General features: G+C 35.8%; 1 protein-coding gene and 1 pseudogene across 4 annotated transcripts; one reads left to right on the top strand and one right to left on the bottom strand.

Moving 5' to 3' along the window:
- LOC109235988 lies at positions 1,939–4,294 on the top strand (annotated as a pseudogene).
- On the bottom strand, positions 5,274–16,341 carry LOC109235502 (N-(5'-phosphoribosyl)anthranilate isomerase 1, chloroplastic-like). 4 transcript variants are annotated; one of them, XM_019401642.1, is made up of 6 exons: positions 15,662–16,341; positions 10,006–10,089; positions 9,459–9,515; positions 7,168–7,538; positions 6,928–7,091; positions 5,274–5,729 (listed from the first exon to the last, which is right to left on the bottom strand). In XM_019401642.1, the coding sequence occupies exons 2-6, from the start codon at positions 10,013–10,015 to the stop codon at positions 5,504–5,506; spliced, it is 828 nt and encodes a 275-aa protein (XP_019257187.1). In that variant the 5' UTR covers positions 10,016–10,089; positions 15,662–16,341; the 3' UTR covers positions 5,274–5,503. The 4 variants fall into 4 exon arrangements, with proteins under 4 accessions (XP_019257187.1, XP_019257189.1, XP_019257185.1 ...); XM_019401644.1 differs by having other exon boundaries at positions 10,006–10,086; XM_019401640.1 differs by lacking the exon at positions 15,662–16,341 and adding an exon at positions 11,520–11,688.

The following is an 18,719-nucleotide window of genomic DNA, read 5'->3' as shown; positions in this document are numbered from 1 at the left end:
AGAGGAAGGAGAAAAAAAAAGGAAAATAGTGTAACTGAATTCCCTAATTTAATGCATTAATCATGGATGTATATAATTTGTAACAAAAACTTGTTTAGGGCAATATTTGGACAATTTTGATAAATAAATTTCATATATTGTTTTGAAAGGGAAAAATCCCATATGCTAAATAGTATAATGAAATTCAATTATACACAAATCTAATTATGAAGTGGCCTTCTGGATTGGCCCTTAGGGTTATGAGCAGAGGTGGGCCTAGAATTTCAAGAGAATGGGTGCACTATAAATGGTGCCAAGTTGAATGTGGGGGGGGGGGGGGGGGGTAGTGGCACGGTTAGCCACTAATAACACACGTATTTACTTTTAAGCCACTGTTTAAAATGTCTTTAGTCTTTAGCTACTGCTTTAATAAACTATAACTGCTCGGACGAAAATACCCTTCTGCTCATGTCCTTAACTTTCCTTAACTTTTGAACTTGTAACCCTAAGTTCAGGACTTCAGGACTACATGTCCTTAACTTTTGAATTTGGAACTCTAAGTTCAGGACTTCAGGACTACAGGTCCTTAACTTTTCAACTTAACTTCGGGACTTTAGGACTATATGTCCTTAACTTTTGAACTTGTAACTGTAAGTTCAGGACCAAGTGTCCTTAACTTTTGAGCTTGTTAGTCTAAGTTCAGGACATATTGTCCTTAACTTTTGGGCTTTTTAGCCTAAGTTCAGGATCTATTGTCCTTAACTTTTGAGCTTGGTAGTCTAAGTTCAGGACTTCAGGACCTGTTGTCCTTAACTTTTGAACTTGTAACTGTAAGTTCAGGACCTATTGTCCTTAACTTTTGGGCTTCTTAGCCTAAGTTTAGGACCTATTGTCCTTAACTTTTGAGCTTGTTAGTCTAAGTTCAGGACTTCAGGACCTATTGTCCTTAACTTTTGAACTTGTAACTGTAAGTTCAGGACCTATTGTCCTTAACTTTTGAACTTTTGAATTTGAAACTCTAAGTTCAGGACTTCAAGACTACATATCCTTAACTTTTGAACTTGATTTGTGTTGTTGGTGCTCCAAGGAAAGCCCTACCAGCACCAGCAGCCATTTGTCTTCTACCCAAACCAAAAATTTAAAAATCCCCCAAAAATTGAGACAGAGATCAAACAAGCCATAGGATAAACCAAAAGTTAGGCTGAAACCAACTTACCCTGCGAGACGGAAAGCCATTAGCGACACAACAATCTTCCTTTGAAACAAAACGAACAAACTCTAAATAGTCATTGTCGGGGCTCCGGTTCTATGGAAAAAAGGGTAAAAGTGTCTTTTCATATTAATTTTAATAGAATAGTGGTTATTTTTGCTCAACACTAGAACTGCTGGACAAAAAATAAATATCGCCTTAAATAGTGGCTATCCCACGCCATATTTGGCCTTTAAAACATTATCACTGAATAGTAACAACTGGTCAACTAGTTTGATCTGTTCCCTTTTCAAGCGGAAAGAAAAGAAAATTAAATTCTGGAGGAAAAACAGTCAACGAAGAACCCAAAACACCAAACAATCCACACGCTTAACAATTAGTGTGTATATAATTAAATGAATTGAATAAATATGGACCCTCAACTATACTTGCATAAAATTCACGTTCTTTTTTTTCTTCTTTAGTGTTCAGACAGATTATCTGAATAGGAAAGGTATAAGAAAGAGAGGTATGCTCAACTATATAATAATTGGAGTATCTAAGAAAGAAGAAGGTCCCCAAGTCGCAACACAACCAATTTGACTATGAATAGATAAGGAAAAACAACAAACACACATTTTTTGAGACTTGTACTAAACACCCTTTTTATATTTTCCTGTATTAGCATTAGTTTCGCATCTTTGCATCTCTCTCCTCTTCTTTGAGAGAGATTCAGAGTTGAAGAAAATCTCTCTCCTCTTTATCCTTCAATGGCAAGTTGGGTTTTATCAGAATGTGGTCTTAGACCACTCCCAAGAATCTACCCTAAGCCCAGAACTGGAGCAGCCACTTTTGCCTCTCACATAAAGTTGAGAATTTCACGTACAGATCTGAGTGGTTCTTCAATTGCTTTGGCTAATACTAATAATGAGAGGAATTAGGCATTGAGGGTAAGTGCGATCCAAACTGTCGGAGAAGAGGAAAGTGAGAGAACACATAATAATAATAATAATAATAATAATAATAATAATAATAATAATAATAATAATAATAATAATAATAATAATAATAATAATAATAATAATGGCGGTGGTGAGTTTTTTTACCAGGGGCACCCCCACCATTTAAGTTGTCTGACATTAGGGCAGCTATTCCTACGCATTGTTGGATCAAGAATCCATGGAAATCTATGAGTTATGTTGTGAGGGATGTTGCTATTGTATTTGGATTGGCAGCTGCGGCTGCTTATTTCAACAATTGGGCTGTTTGGCCTTTGTATTGGTTTGCTCAGAGTACTATGTTTTGGGCTCTCTTTGTTCTTGGTCATGATTGGTAATGCATCTTCTTGATTTTTCGTCAAAGTTTTGATTTTTATTGTTATTTGGAGCTTAATTTGGTGACCCCATTTTGGTTTTCTTTGTGTATTGTGTATGCAGTGGACATGGAAGTTTTTCAAATAACCACAAGTTGAATAGTGTCGTTGGACATATCCTTCATTCTTCAATTCTTGTCTGTCTCTTTTCTTGAAAATTATTTAGATTTTTAAGAAGATTATTGTATAATGAATGGTGTATTTGTGGTGATATTTTTTCAGGAGAATATCATCAGAACCATGGAGATGTTGAGAATGATGAGTCATGGCATCCTGTAAGTTTCAGCATTTTCCAAACACTATTTTAGTTGCTTGTTTCAACCTCTGATTTTTTGCTTTCTGAGAAGATTTACAATAGTTTGGATCTTGCCACAAAGAAATTAAGGTTCACTCTACCCTTTCCCTTGTTGGCATACCCTTTCTATCTGGTGAGTACTTCATAGTATCTTTTATATCCATAATAAGTGTGAACTGGCAACAAAAAATGACATTTTCTTGAACTTGAGTTGGTAATTATATCCTAGGGTCTCACTTTGATCCAAACAGTGATTTGTTTGTTCCAAGTGAGAAGAAAGATGTGATGACTTCAACTCTGTGTTGGACAGCAATGGCTAGTGGGATTGTCCTTTGTGATGGGTCCTTTCCAAGTGCTTAAGCTCTATGGCATCCCCTATTGGGTTAGTCCATTTTTCAACCTTCCTTTCTTGACACTCATTTTTCCCCCCCATTTGCCTAACTTTTTGTTTGGAATTCAATATTTTGAATGTTCATGTGGCTTGACTTAGTTACCTACTTGCATCACCATGGTCATGATGATAAACTTCCTTGGTACAGAGGAGAGGTATACTTTTGATTGGAGTTAGATTTTACTATTAAAAATACTAGTTGATAGTCTGGAAATATGTTATTAACATATGTTAGAGATTCTTGATGCATAACTGGTCTAATCATGTCTTTTGAGAAATATTAGCACTTAGCAGTATTATTTTATAAAGAAGCCGACTCCTACTTGTGGCGTAGTAATTGTTATTTTATTAACAAAAAGTTGGGAGTTGACAATCAAACAGGAATGGAGTTATCGGGCTTACAACGCTTGATCGTGATTATGGATGGATCAACAACATTTACCATGACATAGGAACACATGTGATACATCATCTATTCCCTCAAATTCCACACTATCATTTGGTGGAAGCAGTAAGTATCACAATATATATTAAAATGAGGTTTAACTTACATACATCGACAGTATAAAGAAACTCGTTGCTCAATGCAATATGCGATGGTATTAACATGTGTTGATTACTTTTTGAATTTGCAGACTGAAGCTGCTAAGCCAAAGAAGTCATTTTACTTGTTGGGAGTTCTCATAAAGAGTATGAAGCAGGATCACTATGTGAGTGACACTGGTGATATAGTATATTACCAAACTGATCCCCAACTCTCAGGGTCTCAGAAATAGAATCCTATACTACAATTTAAAAGCAGGTGATTCTTTTTCACTAACACTGGCCATTCAAGTTTGTAGTCACAACTACAAAGTAAAGTTAGCTCCCATTAAAGAATGGAGAAGGCATATAAAGTCCGTCGATGAGCAGTTTCAATTGTTGCCATATTGTAATAATTGAGTGGAGAAAGAAATTGTCTTCAGGAACCTTATAAGCCTTTTGTAGGGTTGGCCAAGAAAGTTATGTTATTTGTATTCTTGGTTATAGGAACCTTATAAGGAATACCTTCATTTTTTTTTTGCTGTACGTGGATCCATTAACATCACATATGGAGGTTAACAGATATTTTTTGGGAAAAAAGAAATTGATTTAGACTAACCAAAAGAAAATGAAGGGTGATAAACTGGGGAAAGAAGAAGGAAACAACAAAGGAATGTCACTTTCAATAAAAAAAATTAATAACATTTTACATGTCAGACTAAACCCCTTAAGCACATGTAGCATGTTAATTTTAGCAATAGTTGTTAATTGGTTGTTTTCAAGGTAGTCAATATCCACTCTCTATCATACAAGTCATGTATAAATAAGATAAATAGAAGTTGACGTCTTTATATTAACACAAGTTTGATATGTCATGAGATATTAAAAAATAATTAAAGTTAGTGCAGTTTATTAATCGTAATAGCAAGAAATTAGTACAAGACAGAGAATATTATATGCCACTGCTTTAGTTACCTACTAACACACCGTGGCCAGGATGATAAACTTGTTACATATCCTCTTGGAGAATTTTGATTCTAATTAGATTCCGCTACTAAAGAATTATTTCACTATGATAAGATAGATATCTAAATGACCGGTCGGATTTCCTTTTATAGAAATAATAAAGTCAACCAAGTTTAGGAAATATGTTGTTGTGTCTTTGGAGGTTCTCAATGCGCAACTAATTTAATGATAAATATCAGCTGTATTGGTTTGTCCAGAATAACTAATCTATTCACAAAGATTTTGAATTAAGTTGTATCAAACGTATAGTTATCAATTCAGGCTTACAACAGTTACAGATTGGGCTGTTAGGCAGGAGATACTTTATACTAGCAACAAGAAGACCCATTCACGCTTCAATAATCACATTGGCAGGAAGTAACAAAGTAGCTAAAATGCCTCTGCGGTTTGGCCAAGAAAGTATAGTATCTGTGTTAAGTATCACATATTTTTCTTGTGTGTTGGAAAAGATTTTATCACAATAACGGGACTAAATTCATTAAGACAAGCAAATTGAAAGTCATTTTCAATCCAACAATGTGCAATAGAATTTTACTTTATTAGTTGTCGTCAATCCATCTTCAGTCACGCTTATAGCCCATCAATTGAACTACACAAGGGAAGTTTCTTCTCCTACAAAGAAATTGGTGTTTTTCTAGTAATACATGAGAATAATTAGTGCAATAAATTACAAGAGGAACATTGCAGTTGATTTAAGAAACTACGCTGGGGAATTTGCCTCAATATTTGCTACAACCGTACAGATTTCACTGCGTTCATGAACGATAGTATCCGTGACTCATCCTTTTGGATGCCGTCCTGTCCACATATGCCACTACTCACATCCACTCCATTGGGTTTAAGTGCAGAAACAGCTTCACAAACATTCTCCGGGTTAATTCCTCCTGCCAAGAGCCACCCATGTTTGCTTCTAATGCGCGGCAGCTTAAACTGAGCCCAGTTGAATCCTTTGCCACTGCAAAAGTGAGCTACTACTTAGTTAGTATACAGAGAGCAAGTGAAAATTGGTAACCGGTGATTTTTGCAGGAGTAAAATTCAGCTGTTTACACCTAACTCATATCAATTGCATCATTCATCAGTTGTCATCTATAGAAAGCACATAGATAGGTAGATAACAAGCTTTATTTCTTAATTTAGAGTCCACCACTTACTAAGTCTTTGCTATGAATTCAACTTCTCAAAAATTGTCATTGTCCTCATTGCTACTATTCCTATTCTTGTTCTAACTACAATGTCACTGTTGTTATAGCCTGTTTGGCCAAGATTCTCCCCAAGCCAAAAGTGCTTTTTTCTCAATTTGAGGTGTTTGACCAAGTTTTTTTTTTTTGGGGGGGGGACTGCTTCTGTTTAGAAGCAGAAGCAGTTTTTAAGAAGTATAAAAAAGTAGCTTCTTTTCAGAAGCAGAAGGAATTTTGACTTTTCTTCCTACCAAAAATACCCTTAGCAAAATATAATATAAACCAAAACAACCTTACTTAGTTTAAACTATTAAGTAATATATAATGACTTTTGGGATGAGCTTTCATATTTATTGAATGATTTCTTGATATATTTAAATTATCTTGAAAGAATAAAGTACTTTTCAATTTTATTTTTACATTTTACTTAAATTCAATAAAAAAACTTAATTATTACTTTAATAATAAATATTTGCGATTATTTATCTGCTTATACAACATTAACTATTAAGCAAATCTCTTCATGTCCTTATTTGTAATTTGACACTTAAAAGCACTTTTTGAAAAGCTTGGGCAAACACAAATTATTTTTCAAAAGTGCTTTTCAAACTGATTAGCTAAACACAAATTGTTTTTCTCCAAAAGTACTTTTTTGAAAAGCACTTTTGAAAAAAAACGCTTCTCAAGATAAGCTTATTTTTATAGCTTGACCAAACAAGCTATTAGTCACTTGATTCCTTTCGCATTAGAAGACTCGTTGCTTGGTCATGCTAAAGTTACAAAAACAAGTTTGATTTGTTATGAAAGAATTCAAACAAGTTTAGTAATACCAACAGATATCGAATTACGTCTTCGTTGATTAGCTCGATATCACTTGTCCTTTACATTATCCATGCAATATAAACATGGTTGGAAAGAGACAGTGAATGATTTCATACTCAGCCATGATAGGTTTATGCAAGGAGAATCAATACCTGCCACCTTTTGCACTATCCACTAGAACCCAATCAACCAGAGAAGACTCCTCATCAGAAATATAGTTCAAAAGGCCTCCCTCTTCATTTGCATGAAGTACGTATATTACACGTTTTTCCCTGACCAAAACTGGAAAAGCATCTCGAGAACCATTTCCATGAAGCTGCTCAATTTGCATGTTAATTTTGAGGAATTGGAAACAAGAAATTAAAGATGGTGAAAATTACAGAGGTCCTCACCTGCACAAACTCAAGGTCTGCTGCATCAGAGGCTTTTAGTATTGTGTCAGCATTATCGTCTACAAACACCCCCACTGGCTCAGCTCCATATTCCCGTGCAACCTTGGAAATCTCCTTTGCAGTAGATAGTGAAATAGAACGTTTTGAGTTAGGCCATATGATCATACCAATAAAATTGGCTCCAGCTTCTGCTGCAAGAGCAGCATCTCTAGCTGATGTAATTCCACACATTTTGACTAAAGTCCTACTTTCTATTTGCTCTGTTTGAGCCGAGACCCCTGCTGACTGATTCAAGGTGCAGATAAATCTGTTCCTAGCAGAAGTCCTCAACCGTGTCCTATCTGCAGAATATACTTCTACACCCAATAGACCTGTAAAAATGAAGATTTTGCAAAAGAATGATGCATCATTTTATACTTCAACCAGAACTCTAGACTAGTTAAAAAGAAGGGAAAAGGTCCAAAATTGCCCCTCTACTATACTATATTGTTTCCTTCTGCCACCCGTTATACTATTCGTCCAAACTAGCCCCTACCGTTAATCAACTTTAAAAATTTGCCCCTAACCCTAACAGATCTACACCGTGGCAGCTGACCCTCTCAATATATTCCATGCAAGCTGCCAAGTCACACTACCAAACAACCCCAAATCTGCCACCTCGCCATCTTCTTCCCCTACTATTTCTTCGTCCACACCCACTCAAAGACATCAGCACCTCCCAGGCTCCAACCACCGTTATAACCAAACAATCCCAAATTGGATTCAAGCAACTTCATATTTCCCAAAACAACAACTACTACTGATTCTCATTTTTTTCTTCACAACGACTTTTTCAGATTTCGAAGAACTTGACGAGTTCTTCAACCTTTCTCACTATTTAGAAATGGAGGCTTAAGTTTTCTTCTCTTAAATCTTGATAACATATGTGTTGAACTCCAAATCTAACACAAATATATGATTTCCAGAAGATTTAAACAATAAATCACTGAACATCCATAAAATTTTCAGATCCGTGAACTTGGAAACCCAAAATGGATATTCTATTTTTATTTTCAAAATTAATCCAAACCAAGACGGCAGCAATCTGATTTTGAGCACACTTGAAGCTCAAAACTGAAAAAGTCATGGTTGGGACTCTTTCTTGCAAATTTGCTTCAAAACCGCCATTACTGTAACAAGGAAAGAGAAAGAGAAACTCTCAAGAGCCCATATTTTGGGATTCAATAAGCAAATTGAACCCTCTCGCAAAATGGGTCACGGACATGGTATTTGCATTCAAAGATTTTAACTTTTTTACATCATTAACAAAAAAAATCCCCAAGAATTAGTAAAAAATTTTGGAAAACAATTTGATGAAATTATGTATAGTATTGAATGAATTGAGTTGTTAAAGGTTGACCCAGCAAAAAGATCAAGTTTCCTTCTAAGGTTCTTCAGTTTCCCAGCTAGTTTCATGTCTTATTTGCTGTTTTATTAAGTAAAAATAAAGATTGTATTTAATGGTGGTTGGAGCATGGGAGGCGCTGGTGGCTTTGAGTGGGTGTGGAAAAAGAAATGTTAGGGGAAGAAGATGGTGAGGTGGCAGATTTGGGGTTGTTTGGTAGTGTGATTGTATTGTTTGGTAGTGTGACTTGGCAGCTGACATGGATAAAATTGAGAGGGTCATCTGCCACGGTGTAGATCTATTAGGGTTAGGGACAATTTTTAAATGTTGATTAACGGTGGGGGTTAGATTGGACAAATAGTATAACGGATGGCAGAAGTAAACAATATAGTATAGTAGAGGGGCAATTTTGGACCTTTTCCCTAAAAAGAATCTTAAGGAAATATTATAATAAGTTACTTTTAAAACACCTATCAAGTGGACATTTGCATCTTTCCACGTACCGGTAGCAAAGGTCAGAAAGGAAACTTTTCTATGTAATATTAAAAAATAAAGAAAAATGAATTAGTGGAAAAGCACGAGATCCAAAACCAACGCTCAACTCCAGAATAATATATGGTGTAAGCTTCCTATCCCAGTCCTTGTTGGCATCTCTCTTTTGCTTTGGTGAAAAATCTTAAAGGAGAAATGGAATAAGTAGTATCTGTGGTGATCACCCATTGGTTTTCACATCACGTGGTTTCTTTAGAGATCACTAGCCCTGACCTATTATCTTCTTAAACTATGGATTATTTCTTAAAAGAGTTACTCTCTTTCTTCATCTCAAAAAAAAGAGTTACTCTCTTTCTTCTTGTTTCGGGGTACTATAAGTGCAAATAATGCCCATGTGATCCAGACTTTCACTTACCTTGGCTTCTGCGAATGCCTATTACTCTTGGTTGAAGCTGAGTTCCCACGCTGAACACTGAAAAGACAGAACTATGGCTTAGACTGAGTAAATAGTGAAATTAACCGACAAAATGCTATATACTCTTATGACACTCATACAAATTATTAAATAAAAAGGGCATTAGAATTGAAAGAAGTAGATCTTTGAGGACATTAAACAAATTTTAGCTGCCGAATAAGAGCTCAAGGAAAAAATAATTGGCATGTCTACTGGGCTTACTCTAGTTTCCTTGTTTGTATAGTTATAGGAAGAGCTTTTAGGGTGATGATATGCAGATGCAAAGCTCTTTGGCACACTTCTCTCTGGTGCACGCTGCACGGAGAAGCACCCCACATCTCTTTAATCTAAACCCTATTAGTCTCTGGATGAGATGACACTTATATAGCTTGATAGTTCTGGCTATTGTGTCTCATACACAGTGACACACCCCGTGTGCTCAGCACTCTTAAGAAAGGTGTAAGTACTATGTATAAAGAAGGATAAGCAGAAATAGAAATTGAAGAACCTGAGAGCATCTTTTCTTCCTAATTCCGTTCTACCTCTGTAGAGCTATGCGCGAGAGAAGGAGAGATGCCGTAAAATAGTCCTGCTACTCATCAAATAAAAAAGCAGGTCAAACAGAGGAATTGCAAACACGTTCTAATAACTAGACTAGTCATCCGATACTATCTACTAAAGTAACTAAACAAATACACTTTTTAAAATTAGCAATTAGGCAATTTAGCAGGCAAGCCCTAAATGCAAAACCTGCAAAGCAACATACACCAACAAATCGTGGAGATATCAAGAACGTTTCACTACATGATTGAATTCTAGAACAAGTACAAAACAAATACTCCTTCCGTTCCAAAAATAATGAACCTATTTCCTTTTCGGTCAGCTTAAAAAAGAATGACCCCTTTCTAAATTTGGAAAGAATGTAGCTTTAAACTTCTCATTTTTTCCTTAATGAGATGATTTATAGTCACGTGAACTGCACCTGAACAATTTTTTCAATTTTTAACAATACTAGACCTCACAAGAAAGTAATCTAAAAGTGTCCAGTGTCCTTCGATAATAGGAGCTCCAGCAACTTTCAACACACCAAATATGTACTACAGAATAAAAAGGATGCAAGGGTGAGCAAGTTCACAAAGAAGCACATTTGCCTTTTCCTTGAGTAGAAGAGCTTTTATCCAAATCTCTAGTATCTAAAAGTTCAGAACTCATATATACACGACCCTCTTGTACGCTAATACAAATGAATTATTAGTACTAACAAAAAAATAGTATCTACAACCTCTGCAACACTAAAAACTTGGAGACTCAAATGATGAATGCTCTTATCAAGCTTCATGATTTTCCCAAGTTGGAGGTTGACTTTAACTGGCAGTAAGAATTAGGAAATTTCACTCAATACTTGACTATAAACTTCAAAATCAGTTTGAGTTGAACTGGGTTCTAGCTTTTATTTCTAAACTTAAAGTTGGAAAAGGAAAAGGGAACACAATGAGGTGAACCAATAAAAAGCCTCTCGAAATCCGGCACAATTATCTAGTAAATGTAAGTCCCAATTCTAATTCACTAAAAAAGGTGTTGAGAAATTAATGTTATGGTCTGTAGGCTAATCTTCAGCCTACGCAAATTTCTAGTGCAGACATAAATCACACGCCATTAGCTGAGTTTTTCAAACAAACAAAAGAACTAAAGAGTACCAATTGAACTCAAGGGGGAAAAAAAGCTACATTCAACACATCCAGAACTTAGCTAAATTTTTCCACAAAGAAATAAAAAAGACAAAATCCAAAATGTACCAAATTCAACTGGAGTAAAAGAAGTTCCACTCACTACCAAGCTCAGCAAAAAATTTCAAACCGAAACAATCTATAGAATACCAAATTGAACAAGCTAACGGCAGTGGAACAAATAGAAACCCACATAGGGAAGGTGAAAGAAAGAATCGAATTTTACGATCTTTATAGCAAAAAAAATCGATCCTTACAAGACCATGTAAATTGTCAGATCAGCGGAAATAATTACCTGTGGTGTGGCAGCTGAAGCAAGAAAACGGGAGATGAGATGTGAATTACAATCTGTAGGGGTATGAAATTGGAAAAATCAGAGAAAGAAAGTTTAAAGAATTCCTTTCTCTTTAAAAAGTCCTTTGGACGGGAAAAAATAAATAGGAGTCCAATTCTTTATCGACGCTAAAAAGCCCTCTTTTAATTTTCCTCCGGTGAAGTGTCAACGACTCTAACTCGTCGGTGCATCGAAATGTCTCTTTTGCCCCTATTCTCTGTTCGAATTCGATTTATTGGTTACTTTGACCATTTTTTGAAAAGGATAATTGGCAAATGTTAAAGTGTTTACACCCAATTATGTTAATTTTATCATAGTTAATTTATACTATGCAATTTTACTTCATTAAATTACTTAATGATAATGATTAAATAAGTAACATGATTTAGCATAAATATCCAATTCGAATAAATATTTACTAAAATACTACTTTTTTGTTCAATTTATATAATGTCGTCTAACTAAACACCAAAATTTAGAATGCAAATTTTATACATGATATAAGCGATACTGAAAATCTATTAGTATATCTAGTTACAAGGTAAGTGGTGTTACTATCAACAATAACTTCCGTGTTTCCCTTCCTATCTTAACTAGTATTAGAACCTGCACGATGCGCGAATAATTTGATAAAATATTAATCTTATAAAACTATGATCTAATATATCATATTATTTTTATAACTCTTAGTTGTTATTTTATTATTTAATATAGTGTGCAAAAATATAACAAAATCTATACAAAATCAAAGGATACACCTCATATAGTATTCAAATAAATTATTTGTTCCTTAATTATTTTTTATTAAATTAGCAAGTACTTAGTACTATACATATAATAATGTGACATTTTATTAAATTGTCAATTGACTGAATATTTTGATATTACTTGTCTTTTAATACAACAACAACAGCAACAACAACAATGATCCAGTAAAATCCTACAAGTGAGGTCTATTAAGATAGATTGATGTCTTAGGCGGCTGAATGATAGACTGATGTCTATTAAGTTGGTGGTTGGAGAGTGCACCGTAAATGTCGTTAGCGCTTATGCGCCGTAAAGGGCTTGGATGAGGAGGTTAAGAGGCGCTTCTGGGAAGGGTTGGATGAGATTGTACGTAATATTCCGCCTGCTGAAAGGTTATTTAAGAGGGGATTTCAATGGTCATATTGGATCGACTACAAGCGGCTATGACGAGGTGCATAGCGGCTTCCGTTTTGGTTATAGGAACGCAGAAGGTACTTCACTGTTGGATTTCGCTAAGGCATTTGAGCTGGTGATTGCGAAGTCTAGTTTTCCAAAGAGGGAGGATCATTTGGTTACTTTTCAGAGTAAGGTGGAGAAGACTCAGATTGGCTTTCAAGTACTTTATTCTTTCAAGATAATTTAAATATATCAAGAAATCATTCAATAAATATGAAAGTTCATCCCAAAAGTCATTATATATTACTTAATAGTTTAAACTAAGTAAGGTTATTTTGGTATATATAATATTTTGCTAAGGGTATTTTTGGTAGGAAGAAAAGTTAAAATTGCTTCTGCTTCTGGAAAGAAGCGACTTCTTTATGCTTCTTAAAAACTGCTCCTGCTTCTTACCAGAAGCCAGTTACCCCCCCCCCCCCCCCCCCCCCCAAAAAAAAAACTTGGTCAAACACCTCAAATTGGAAAAAAAACACTTTTGGCTTGGGGAGAATCTTGGCCAAACAGGCTATAACAGTGACATTGTAGTTAGAACAAGAATAAGAATAGTAGCAATGAGGACCATGACAATTTTTAGAAGTTGAATTCATAGCAAAGTCTTAGTAAGTGGTGGACTCTAGATTAAGAAATAAAGTTTGTTATGTACCTATCTATGTGCTTTCTATAGATGACAATTGATGAATGATGCAATTGATATGAGTTAGGTGTAAGCAGCTGAATTTTACTCCAGAAAAAATCACCGGTTACCAATTTTCACTTGCTCTCTGTATACTAACTAAGTAGTAGCTCACTTTTGCAGTGGCAAAGGATTCAACTGGGCTCAGTTTAGCTGACGCGCATTAGAAGCAAACATGGGTGGCTCTTGGCAGGAGGAATTAACCCGGAGATTGTTTGTGAAGCTCTTTATGCACTTAAACCCAATGGAGTGGATGTGAGTAGTGGATCACATGTGCATTATTTGCACTTATAGTACCCCGAAACAAGAAGAAAGAGAGTAACTCTTTTAAGTGAAAGTCTGGATCTCATGGGCATTATTTGCACTTATAGTACCCCGAAACAAGAAGAAAGAGAGTAACTCTTGTCACACCTCCATTTTCTCTACACCCCGTAAAGGGGTATATAAGGGAGTTTTTCCCAACTTAAAGTGACAATCGAAACGGGATTATTTATTTAACATTCATAGTCGCCACTTGGGATAATTTATTTTGTCCCAAATCACCGGTTCAAATCCCGAATCGAGGAAAGATTGACTCTGTTTTACAGTCCGCGAACACAGAAATCCGAGTAAGGATTTCTGTTAACCCGGGAGAAGGTGTTAGGCATTCCCGAATTCCGTTGTTCTAGCACGGTCGTTAACTGTTATTATTGGCTTGATTATCTGATTTTAAAACACTTTTAAACCTATGTGCATTTTAACTTTAAAACCGCTTTTAATTATTTTAAGGAAGATTTCAACGCCATCTAAAACACGTCTTTGGACAGCGCCACATGAAATGCACCCGCAGTCCGAGACACCTTTTATTTAACGTTGTTATGATTTGGATTTGGGTCACATGAAATGCACACCCGAGTTTAGGAAGATAATTTTAAATTACGCGCCTAAAGCAACTACGTATTTTTAACTTTGCAAGGGCCATGGAAATTTCAACTAAATGGAACGCCTCGAATTCTAAGGATTTAAAATTAATTAAATGAGGGCCATGCATTTTGAGATTTTATTTGGCACGGCACACCTCACTTCCAAATTTAAAAGGAAATCCAAACTAAATTTTGGAGGGCCATAAGCTATGTCTTGCCTAATATGGCACGCCCCAAATTTATTTGTCTAAAATATTTCTTATTTCAGGTTACGAGGGCTACAAACTATATGGAGTTGTAAATCTTCCTACTCATCTAACTTAATATCCAATAAGAAAATCAACTAGGCAAGAAGTAGACTTAAACAAGTGAAACTCGATTTTCAACTGATTCTTAAAAACACAAAGCAGATAACCACCAAAGAAAATTTCACATAAATTGACTCAAATACATGTGCAGCTCTTTTTTTTGCTTCTCTGATGAGATTAATCCAATTACCAACTCAAATACCAACCAAATGAGCAAACCAAATAGACCTTCAAAGGTATTGATCCCCTCAAATCAGAATTTTTACCATAACCAATGCTTTCAACAAATCTTAATAAATAGTTCACTTCAAAGAAAACAAAACAAGCAACTAATTCATACATCTCAATTTGACGTGAAGTATATGTGCATCTGACCCAACAGGCTTCTCATACACGGTCTTACTCCTTTTCATAAATTGGAAATGCTTTAACATGTGTATTGGAGACCAAATGAAAACCAAACAGATTCGTTAGTGATTCTGACTTCTAGGCAATTCGTACAAGAGCTAAATCAAACAGATGACCCTTCGTGACCATTTCACCAACTTCTGAAAATTTTAACGAGAAAGAGCACATGTTTAATCAATCTTGACCACAAGAATATCACTTCGGTGCATGGGATGCCAAGTAACTGCTCACAAATGCAACAGATGCATAGTTTCGAGAATATGGAACTTAAAACTGCATTTTAACATGAGACAGGGATACAAATTGGCGCAAGCATCGAATAGAAACTAGCCAAGGCAGATAAATCAAAGCATTAATAAACCGAAGCTAAGTCGATCACCCATAAATGAAGTTATAACCTAAACACTTCAATTTCCAATTGCTCATGTTCAAACATATCAATCCACGAAACCGAATTTCTAACAACAAAACAGAATATCAGACATCTGTCCTTAAGCACAAATTGAGACTACAATCACAGTAACTAAGAGAATAGGGCATCACCATATTTCAATCACAGCAATACGAAAGTAACATCTAGAATAATAGAGAAAAGGAGAAAAGATGAACCTGTTTATTCGAAGTTCTTTTAATAACAATAGAAGAATCAGCAGATACAATGTTTTGTTCCAAAACTCCAACTGAAAACAGCAGTGTTATCGAGCAGAAACAGCAGGCCAAATCGAAACCACGAACCTCGGATGGAAACTCGAATCGGCACCGGAATTTTGAATCCGAACACGAACTCAGACTTCAATCAAACTCTCTCTTTAAAAATGGAAATTCGAATTGGATAGAAGAAATATTTTTGTTTGTTTGTTTGTTTTTTTTGAAATTTAAACTATACTAAGATCTGAAAAAACGGAAACAAGAAGCAGAACCCTTTCTTTTGTGAACCCTCGCTCTTACTTCTCTTTTGGCAGAGGTGGGAACGGTGAAGAGATGCGGCTGGTGGTCTTGGGGAAGGGAGAAACGACGGCTCCAAGCTGGGTTAGCGGTGAAGGTTGTCCCTCTTCTTTTTGGAGCTTTTCTGATTTTTTAAGCCCTGGGGTTCTGAGTTGTAAATTTCAGCTGGTTCTCAAGGCTTGTGTGAGTGTGAGTGTGAGTCGTATTTGGTTTAGGTAGAAGCAGCAACGAAGAAGATGAGAGTGTGAGGAGAGAATGGAGAAGAAGGGGAAAAGCTGCGCTCATTTTTGTGTTCAGGATCTGATCTCCCTTTTAAGGTTTGAGATGTTATAACTTTGATTGGTGGTGCTTATATATGTTCAATTTAAATGGTATAGTATATGATAAGTTATATAATAGTGATATATATATAAAGTATAATACACATTTATAAAGAATATGTATGGTATATTTTGTTTATATATGACATATTGATGAAATATTTACGTTATAAATTATCACAATATAATATACTTGAAATATATTAAAGGTATATTATGAGTAAAAATAAAATTATACAGTAAAAAGTTCAAAACTTAAATAAAAAAATACTAAAATTCCCATTGTGCAACCTAAAGAGCGGATTATTTTTTAGATATTCTTTTACCAGAATCTTTTTTAACTTTGGTAAGTATTATTTATGGAAGAGAAGAAGAAAATTATGGAAGAAACAGGGAAAATGGATCCCTTAATTAATGAGTTACCAACGTGAAAGTGCTATAAAGTAAAAAAATGTGCCAGTTTTGGAATAAACAAATATTACTATCATTTATCAAAATAGTTTTGAAAAAGTGTCACGACCCGGATTTTCCACCCTCGGGAGTCGTGATGGCGCCTACTAATGAGAGCTAGGGAAGCCAATTTTAATTACCTTTCCATTAATAACATAATTCTTATAACCATTATCGCAATAATACAAAAGTAACGAAATTAAATAATAAACGGAAGTCCCAATATTATAGAAAACTGAATAAAATGTGGAAAATCCCAACAAAAGCCTCTACCCAAGACTGGTGTCACAGTTTCACAGACGGTCTAAGAATACTACACATAAAGGTTTGAAAGAAATAAACCCGACACTGTCTCCAGAAATACATGAAAGAAGCAGGAATATAAATGAAAGGAGACGCCAGGGCCTGCGAACGCCTGCAAGGCTACCTCGGGTCTCGCTGGACTGAAGGCTTGCTCTTACGCTACTGTTGCTGCCGTCCGAAGCCTGGATCTGTGCAAAATAGCACAGAGTGCAGTATCAGCACAACCGACCACATGTGCTGGTAAGTGCCTAGCCTAACCCCGGCGAAGTAGTGACGAGGCTAGGACCAGACCACCAAATAAACCTGTGCATATATATATACAAGTACAACGGAGAAGTAGCAAGAAAATAACAATTTAGGCTGGGAAGGGAGCATGCTTCAGGGGTAACAATTAGAAATAAAATATCAGGATTAATAGAGAGTACATCTCAATTTAACTTCTAGCAATAAGTGAAGAGTTAAGGCAACTTTCATATCCAACTCATCTTGTTGCAGGCGTGCAACCCGATCCCATTTCTCAACAGCTCGTCGTAGGCGTACCACCCGCTCCCACTTCAATTAAATCAACAGTTCCCCCACAAGAAATTTACTCTAACAAACGTAACAAGTAATACGAGTTCATAAGACAACAAGTACACGAAAATCATGATTCACTAAGGAAACACAATTAATGACAAGTAGCAATTAATTAAGGATTATAAGGGGGCAATTAGGCAATTTAGTAATTTAACATGTTGAATGTCACGTAGCAAATAAGTCACATAGTCATGAAGCAATTTAGGCATAAATTCAAGACATAACGTTACGCAAGGACACCCTGGTTCAATAATAACAAGTAACACGATAAAGGGAAATGTCAACGTAAAGAATCACAGAAATAATGGAATAAGACAAGTAAACAATATGGGAGGGGGAGCATACTGTGGGGAGAAAACAATATTACTAGTAAGTCCAGAATAACAATCCAAGGGCAGCTTGGAATTTACAGCGGACAAGAAACTAATCCCCAAAATAAACACACTTATATCAATAATTGCTGCGGCGCGCAACCCGATCCCAATATATAACAACACTGGTGTGGCGTGCAACCCGATCCATAAATATCATTGTTGCGGCGTGCAACCTGTTCCATATCATTTAACATTGTTGCGGCGCGCAACCCGATCCACAAATATCATTGTTGCGGCATGCAACCCGTTCCATATCATTTAACATTGTTGCGGCGCGCAACCCGATCCACAAATATCATTCAATGCACGGCATCACCCTTCGTGCTTTAACACTCTTCCTCACCCAATCAACAATCACAAACAAGGGTAAGGGAAATAATAAAACAAGAATAGGAGCCCTGGCAAGGGTACACAAACCAACAAATAAAAAACCCGGCAAGGGTACAACATCAATAACCACAACGTCCCGGCAAGGGAAAATAATCAATAAGCAACAATACCCCGGCAAGGGAACAATTTAAATACTCTTTCTCTTTCTTTCACTTTTATTTCATATCTCACTTTACCACTTGAGCCAATGCTCCAAAGGGGTTTAATCATTTCATACACTTTCACATGTGTGATATAACTTGAACCAATGCTCCTCGATGTTCATAGGTCACAATTTCCTTTCACAAGCTTTTCACAACAATTAGGAAT

The sequence above is a fragment of the Nicotiana attenuata genome, chromosome 12, assembly GCF_001879085.1.
Source record: "Nicotiana attenuata strain UT chromosome 12, NIATTr2, whole genome shotgun sequence".
In the NCBI taxonomy this organism is placed as follows: Eukaryota; Viridiplantae; Streptophyta; class Magnoliopsida; order Solanales; family Solanaceae; genus Nicotiana; species Nicotiana attenuata.
This window is presented reverse-complemented; position numbering and strand designations above follow the sequence as displayed.